This window comes from Ictalurus furcatus, chromosome 5 (assembly GCF_023375685.1).
Source record: "Ictalurus furcatus strain D&B chromosome 5, Billie_1.0, whole genome shotgun sequence".
Lineage (NCBI taxonomy): Eukaryota > Metazoa > Chordata > Actinopteri > Siluriformes > Ictaluridae > Ictalurus > Ictalurus furcatus.
In genome coordinates this window covers 20,985,861-20,994,955 of record NC_071259.1, presented here as the reverse complement: position 1 = coordinate 20,994,955, position 9,095 = coordinate 20,985,861, and the positions used below count along the sequence as shown (strand labels likewise).

The 9,095-nt window shown below is 35.2% G+C and overlaps 1 protein-coding gene across 1 annotated transcript; it reads right to left on the bottom strand.

Moving 5' to 3' along the window:
* Nucleotides 1-844: 844 nt before the first annotated feature.
* mmp9 (matrix metallopeptidase 9) lies at nt 845-5,598 on the bottom strand. The gene is made up of 13 exons (XM_053625147.1): nt 5,355-5,598; nt 4,881-5,119; nt 4,443-4,591; nt 4,042-4,170; nt 3,616-3,789; nt 3,354-3,527; nt 3,009-3,182; nt 2,730-2,885; nt 2,360-2,588; nt 1,948-2,087; nt 1,706-1,856; nt 1,480-1,583; nt 845-1,316 (listed from the first exon to the last, which is right to left on the bottom strand). Exons 1-13 carry the CDS (start codon nt 5,487-5,489, stop codon nt 1,210-1,212), a joined length of 2,061 nt encoding a protein of 686 aa, XP_053481122.1. The 5' UTR covers nt 5,490-5,598; the 3' UTR covers nt 845-1,209.
* Nucleotides 5,599-9,095: the final 3,497 nt, after the last annotated feature.

Below are 9,095 nucleotides of genomic sequence, written 5' to 3'. Positions count from 1 at the left end.
TATATATATATATATATATATATATATATATATATATATATATATATATATAACTGCTTTTGATGCTTTGTATGTCTAATGAATCAGGTAACATCACATCTGGCCTTGGTAACATAATCATTTACATTGATAATTTGGTCATTCACAGTCATTTGTGGCTGGAATGTATATACTGCTTACAGCAAGCTGGGCTCTAGTCACTTATGTGAGTCAGCAGGTTGCACATCACATCTCACAATGCAGCATTTCTTTACTTTGCTTGGGATTCCCCCCAGCTGGGTCTCAGTAACTCTAATCCAGGCAGGGTACACTTAGTCCTTATTTGTACCATTCATGTGGGTCTTTAGGACCAACCTTTGTCTGATCTCTCCCCTAAGATCCATTCATCAAGGGTGACCCTACTGCACTACGGTTCACCATGCTTAATCCATGAAGGGAATGCATAGATGAATGAAGGTTTATATGATTAAAAGGTTTAAGATCATCATAAATTAATATTTTCAGGAGGCAGCCTGTTTAATGAATAAATATTCTCAGCCATTAGTATTCACCCATTGTTCAGCATATGGGCTATTAAAGTGAATCTGACTGAATTTTACAAATATTCTCTATTTTTATTTTTTTTTTTTGCTTTGCCTCCTCCGGCTTTTTTTCTTGTCTTCTTCTTAGTCGTATAATTCCTCCTTCTCTTACTAGTGCTGACTGTTATGATCATGTGAATCTGGACCTGTGATATGAATATCTGTGGCTACAGTAATTACTTGCTGAAAATGGGATAAATGTGTATATTTGTAAACAATGTTTAACAGTATGCCATTTAACATATTGCAAAAAATATCATATAGAGACTTAAAATAAAAATTTATTTAATTATTCATATGACAAAATACTACTGATTTTATAAATAAATTAGACAATTGTGAAAAACATTCACTTGTGCAAATTTAGGCTATTTGAAAAAGAAATAGAACAGAGAAGACAAAATATATTTTAACATACTTTAACCAATGTAACCTTAACTAACTTAACCTTAATTAAATTTATTATTTGCTCCAGGCAAATATTTCTTAATATAACACACAAAAACATTATTACAAAGTTTCTACTCTTTCAATAATACTATACTTTCTTTTTGAAAACACATATCTGGGATTTGCATTTCAGTTAGATGCGCTTTCCTTATAATACTTCAGTCTGATAAAGTCAGATTCAGTAGTTGGGACAATTCAGGAGTTCATAGACATATCCAACTCTATCAACCTGCCGCCTGCTGGTCATTCTCCAGTAGTAGATGTCTCGACAGAAGTAATAGTTTCCTGAAATGAAACAAACAAATAGTGGTATTTTGCTTAATTCATGACATCAGAGTATGATCTCTAAAAGCTGTACTGGAACAAATTAAAATTTTATTGAAATATGATATTTAGATATTTTTGCAAATGGATACTGACTATTTAATACTGAATAAAAGCAAATTACCCTTATAGAGGAACACATCGTGAGCATCCACTGGAACCCCACCAAAGGTCACGTCAATGTGGCGAGGATATCCTTTATCGATCTGCTGAGTCTTCAGATCCAGCCTAAGAAAATGAACAAAGGTCAAAAGCAGTGGAAATTAGTTCTACCTCTTTAGTTTTTTATAAAAGATAAGCAAGTCTTTAATGTAAGAGCATCAGAAAGCTTTAGATAGACTTATATTCACCTCCAGTAATCTTCCCCACTAAAGAGCAGCACCTTGCCTTTTCCCCTCTGCAATGTTCCTTCAACCTTCTTCAAGCTGACAGGCAAGCCAAGTTTCTCGATTCTGCGTGGTCCCAATACATCCTGTCCAGTGAACACCCAGAACTGATTGCCTGAAATAGATGGAGAATCTCATATGTAAATTTGATAAATGAAATAATTGGAAATTCTTAATTAGAGCAAATTATCTCAATCTTGCGTTACCTGCAAAGAAGTACATCTTATTAGTAAGAGGGTCCTCAAAAGCAGTGTCGAGCTCAGTTGGCAGGGCAGGCCATCTCTCAGAGACTATGAAAGGGCCTTTCCGTTCCTCGTTACCACGATTTGAGGACTTCCAGTAGTACCTAATGGGAATGAAAGATTTCTGAGTAATCACCGATTAATTGCATATGACTTAACTTTCGAGTCTTGCTATACTCATAATTACTTTATTACTTGAAGCTGCACCTGCTCTAGTCTTCATGCATCCCAACCAAACCACAAAGACGCACAATTTGGACTGATCAGCTGTTCTTGTGGTTATTTATTGGGAGTACTTGATCATAAATATTCACTATATATACAGGTGTATATAGAGCTTTGGTCGTACTGTTGCATTCAGGCTACCAGTTCTTACCCATCTTTGAAGAAATGAAGCTCTCCCTGGATCTCTGTGATTACGTCAAATTTATCCACCTTGCAAGGATCTACTGAGGGATCCACAGGCGTATACACAGATGGAGTTGTGGTGGAAGTTGTAGATGGAGTAGTCTTTGGTGTTTTTTTAGTGGGTTTGAGAGTAGAAACTGGGGAAGTTGTAGTGGTTGATGGCTTGGGTGGAGTAGGGTCTGGGCCTGTTTTGGGTCCTGAATAAGGTAAAAGATGTGAATACATTATTAGGTGCCATATTTATTTTGTTTATCATAATAGTTGTGACCAATATGCCTTTTTATTAGGTCAGGGTTATAAAATGGGTGAATATATAATATCCATGTTCATGTGCATACCATAGAGATACTGGATGCCTTCAATGTCATCCTGATGCAGAGAGAAGTCCGCTATATATTTGTACATGGGGTACATCAGAGCATCCTGAATGTTGGAATGGTCCAGACCAAGAGCATGTCCAAACTCGTGGGCTGCCACCAGGAACAGACTGTATCCTGTGACAAGCAGAAATAGGGGTTCATAGCAGTCCTTGAGTTTTGCATATATGTGTTAGCTGTAGTGGTTATGAGATGTATTATTAGCTACACTTATAAAATGCTAAAGGATCAGAAAATTACCTTTATCTGGACAAAATCCCCATTTACTGTCCTTGTCATAGTTGCTAGTTGTGGCGCACCACAGTTTTCCATCACTGCGACCTTCACTCGTGCAGGAAGTATAGGTTTTCCCCAGGAAGCTGAAAGGAAACTGACATGGCTCCCCCTCAGAGTTTCCACCAATCACAGCAGTATCTGTTGGCCCAAATTTATACACATACATTTAATTTGCTAATGAACATCACCTGTATGTTGTAATACTTCCTTTGAGTAACTTTGACCTAATACTTGGTTTTAAAAATGCTAACAAGTAATAGCTAGGTTCTTGGAAGTGATTAAGCCAAATGGTCCATTAAAGGCTCTCACCTCGGTTAGGACAGAACCCATATTTTTTGTCCTGGTCAAAGTTGGCTGTAGTAGCACACCAGCGATACCCATCATCACGTCCTTCAGTGGTGCAACTGGTGTATTTTTTCCCCTCAAACACAAATGGAAAGACACAAGCTGCACCATCACCATTCCCGTCAAATGTGTACAGAACTGTGAAGAGAGACAAGCTCAGTTAATTTATCATCTCACATACACTGAAATGTTGCTCTGGTCTTGCCATATATAATAAAGAACTTACGCTCGCTAGGGCAGAAACCATATTTCCCATCTTTGCCATAGTCAGCAGTCGTGGCACACCATGGCAGGCCATCTTCACGACCTTCAGTGGTGCAAGTGGAATATGACTTCCCCTCAAACCGGAAAGGGAAATGACACAAAGCACCCTCTGCATTGCCATAGTAGGTCTTGATTGCTGAAGGAAAAAGACACATTCATGCTTACATGAAACTGTGATAATCAGCTCACACTTTGAAGGAAGTTATGCACTACTGAGTTTGCATGACTATCCTCAGTGAGTATACTGTATAAGCAAAACTCTAGAGGGAGCTATAGTTCTATTTTTGAGCATTTGTGCAGCATCACTACTATTTGACAAATATTTTATGTTTGGTAAATTGATAAAATTTGATAATTTTTATTTATTTTTTAAGTAAAAGACTCTTACCTGGTCCATTGCCAAGGGTCCAGTATTCATCATCATCAAAGTGAGCATCTCCCTGCACCCCTTCACCTGGAGGATAAGCATGTGCCAGCAGGCCGTCTTTCCCATCAAATGGGTAGGGATCTCCATGATCTGCAATATAAATATCCTGTTTAAACTGTAATCCTCTTTTGTTTTATATTTGTATTATACCATGGCCTCATGTTAAACATAACATAACATTAACAGTCAATTATAAAAAGTGATGAAACATGAACAACTAAAAAGAGTCTGTCCTTTTAATCTAACAAACTGTAAAATCCCCAGTGATATGGCACTTTCTTAAAGAGATCTAATGTATTCTGTATTTATGCTTTATTCTTGGGAAGCTGGTGGAAATTCTAATCTTATGATTTAAAACTAACCCTTTTTTCCAAACGAGATCATGATGTCAGCAATGCCATTGTAGAGACGTGTGAAAGTTAGGGGTGTGACATCACTCCACACCTTGAAGGCTCTGGCAAAGGCATCATCAATAACAGAGGCATCTAAGTCTGGTGAGTAGTTCAGAATCCTACAGAAAATATAACAGAAAGTAATTAGTATTGCAATCAGTAACTTTTGCTCTAATCCTGTAGCTGTAGTTCTGATGCTGGGTATTCTGCTGTCTTCATTTGTCACACAGATCGCATCTTCCTTAGACTCGTTCTTAAATAATGATCCATTTTATTTCTAAACAAATGACTATTGATTTCCATGAATGATCATCTGTAGTGACAGTGAGGAAGTATAGCTGTTTGCAAAAGCACAGGAAAAGATACAATTTTATACAAAGCTAACTTGTTAAACACTAAAATAGTTACCTATATGTAACGTCATCGTGATCCCACTTCAGGTCTCCATCAAATGTCTGGTAGTTGCGGACATCTGGCACACCGCAGCGTGGTGCCTTTATGGCATCGATTGTCGGTTGATCCAGCTTGCCAGTCTCTTTCAGACCCAGCTGATTCTGCAGCCTCCTCAGAGCTTTGGAAGTAGACACTGTTCCCTGTCGTCCACTCTTATCGAGAATCTCCATATAACCAAAGCGCTTCAGGTAACTCTGGAGACAAACAAAATAGAAAAAGGCAATCAGGCAAGCTTACTTGAATACATGTATGTGCTATTTAACCACATATATTTTGTGTATGTATGGATGAATAAATGGTAATGTTACCTACAGTTACGAAGTATCCTTCAGTTATAGTTAAATAATTCATTTAGCAGAAGATGTTTAGCAAGGTGCTCTATACATTTCTGTGAATCTGCAAAAATGAAGGAAGACAAGCAATACTCACTTCAGCCAGCTCTAAGTCTGTCGTGTTTTTGATTACATCCCCGGGGAAGGTCACGAAGATGCTTTTAATTGGGTGACACCATGCACTTAAAGTGCAGGTCCCAAGAACCATAAACGCCAAGATACTTATTCTCATGCTGAGAGCTTTCAGCCACTGATTTCTGCAAGTCTGTCAAAGTCTCTGAAGTTGAGTCTTCTTTCGTCTTCTTCTTCTGGTTGGTCTTACTCTCTGTCTAGCCTTGAAATCCTGCAACCAGTATTTATAGTTCTGATGAGACATAAATTACTCAACCTCATCCCCTTTATGCCGCCCACACCATCCACCCCAAACCCGCAACACATCGTTTTTTTTTCTTTTCTTTTCTTTTTTTTTTTTAAATTCTCATTCTAAGGGGAATTCCATGAAAGATGCTTACCTACAAAAATAGAATATATACAATGCATTTTTTAAATTATTCTTGAACATTTTCTCATACAAATTTTTATTTTAATGAAACTTACTCCATAATTATTATCTAATTAATTTTTTATTAATATGATAATACATAGAATTTCAGTTAATTAAAAATTATTTTGCAGAAAAGGTGAAGGATGAACTTTAATGATTTTAGTTAACACAAGGGCTTCCTATTGTGATTGCGAAATCCATTACTTTTGTGCCACTACTTGTTTATTCCCTCAAACACTATGTATAAATAAAGTCATTATAAATAAAGACAGTTTTGAATACCCATAGAAAACAGCATATGCAATCTTTTTATAATAAATTAGTAATATAATAATATACATTTTCACTGCTAATACAGTCAAACAATTTCCATGTACTTAGAAATATAGTCAGAATGTAATATTTTTCTCAGATTCAAATAAAGATATGTTGAGCATATTCCATTGTAAGAAAATGAACAAATATTCAATTATCTTTGCTTTAGTTTTGGTTGATTTATGAAAATCCACAGTGCAGTTATATTTGATAATATTACTGATTATAAATATTGTCTTCCACAGACACTCTGTAATTACACTCTTTTTCTCCTACTGTTGTAAATATCCTAATATATATATATATATATATATATATATATATATATATATATATATATATATATATATATATATATACTGCATGTTGAAATGTGGAAGTTAGATTAAATACAGAATAATACAAAGTATTTCCCTGTTAATTATATCAGCTTTAGCAATAGTCAGAGTGAATAATATTGGATGTCATTTAACCACAGAATTATGCATCACCACTGCTCATTACATCACTATTCATTTGCAGAATATGTGTATGTTTGATGTGTATACATTTTATTTAAAAAAAAATATGGTTATGCCAAGGAAGCATAAATGTGTATCGTAGGATTACATTATAAAATCAGTTTGGACTACATGCAGTCCAAATATCTGTCACATTCCTTCAGTACACAGCACATTTCCCATCATGCTGTGTGCTGATTTCACCTTTATCGTGCATGTGTTACTTCCATGTGCAAGTCCAAGCCTTGTTTCTGTGTATCTGTGTTGGTCTATGATTATGGATATACCTTGTTTGATGCTGCTTGCTTGTAATTTGACTTATGCTGTGGATTATGACTATGAATATTAAATTGGCCTTAATATAGAAGCCTGACTATAAACACTTGCTCCCTGCCTCTAAGTACTGTACAGTACAATTACTTTTTTTGTTCAACCTGTATAGGTTATACGTTCTCCCCATGCTTACTTGGGTTTCCTTTGGGTTTTATAGTTTCCTTCCATGTCCCAAAGAAATGCCAGTAGGCAGATTGGCTATGCTAAAATTGCCCCTAGGTGTGAATGAGTGTGTAAGTGTGTGTGCATGGTGACCTGCGATGGACTGGCAACCAGTGTTCATGGGGAAGTCTCCGGTAGTTCTGGAGAGAAACAAAATAGAAAAAGGCAATCAGGCAAGCATACTTGAATATGTGTATAATTTCCTCTGGTAATATATTTAGATGTGCTATTTAACCACATACACATTGTGTATGTATGGATGAATAAATGGTAATGTTACCTACAGTTACCAAGTATCCTTCAATTATAGTTAAATAATTCATTTACCAGAGCATGTTTAGCAAGGTGCTCTATACATTTCTGTGAATCTGCAAAAATGAAGGAAGACAAGCAATACTCACTTCAGAAAGATGCTTAACTACAAAAATAGAATATATACAATGTATTACTTTATCAGTCTCAAACATTTTCTTATACAACTTTTTATTTTAATGAAACTTACTCCATGATTATTAACTAAGCAAATTCTCATTAATATGATAATACATTGCATTTCAGTTATTTTAATATTATTTTAGAGAAAAGATGAAGGATGAACTTTGGTGTTAAAGGAACCAGCATAACAAATAAAATGAACAGCTGAGGCACTTTACTAAAAGAAATACAGAAATAGAGGAATAAAAATATTCAGATTGTTTTTCTAGTGAATAAGTGGATTACAACATATGGGCCAACTGTAATGGTTTTCGTTAACACAATCAATTCCTGTTTTGATTGTAAAATCCAATACTTTTGTGCCACTCCTTGTTTATTTCCTCAAACACATAGTGTGTGAGGACATACATAGTCATACCCTTAGAAAACAGTATATGCAATGCTTTTATAATAAATTAATAATATAATAATATATCTTTTCACTAATAAATAATAAATGGTCTGTGCTTATATAGCACTTTTTTAACCTTAGCAGTTCCAAAGCGCTTTACACTGGTTCTCATACACCCATTCACACACACACACACACACACACACACTCACACACCAATAGTAGCAATAGTAATACATTCAAACAATATCCATGTGCTTAGAAATATACTCAGAATGTAATATTTTTCTCAGATTCAAATAAAGATATGCTAAACAAATTTGACTGTAAGAAAATGAACAAATATTAAATCATATTTGCTTTAGTTTTGGCTGATTTATGAAAATCCACAGTACAGTTATATTTGATAATATTATTGATTATAAATATTGTCTTCCACACAGACACTCTATAATTATACTCTTTTTACTCTTGTAAAAATATTCTAATAAAACAATATACTGCATGTTGAAATGTGGAAGTTAGATTAAATACCGAATAATACAAAGCATTTCCCTGTTAATTATATCAGCTTTAGCAAAAGTCAGAGTGAATAATATTGGATGTCATTTATCCACAGGATTATGCATCACCACTGCTCATTACATCACTATTCATTAGCAGAATATGTGTGTTTGATGTGTATGCATGTTTTTTTTTTAAAATATCGTTATGCCAATAACTAATAACTAATAACCAATAATAAATGTGTATCGTAGGATTACAGTATAAAGTCAGTTTGGACCAAATGCAGTCCAAATAAGTATAACATTCCTTCAGTGTATAGCACATTTCCCAGCATGCTGTGTGCTGATCGCACCTTTATCATGCATGTGCAAGTCCAAGCCTTGTTTCTGTGCATCTGTGTTGGTCTGTGATTATGGATATACCTTGTTTGATGCTGCCTGCTTGTAATTTGACCTATGCTGTGGCTTATGACTATGAATATTAAATTGGCGTTAATATAGAAGCCTGACTATAAACATTTGCGTCCTACCTCTAAGTACATATAGGTATAGGTTATATGCTCTCCCTGTGTTTACTTGGGTTTCCTCATGGTTTTAGAGAAAGTGAGCAAAAAGGGGAAGCATTGGGGATTGGCTGCTGAAACTATAAAAT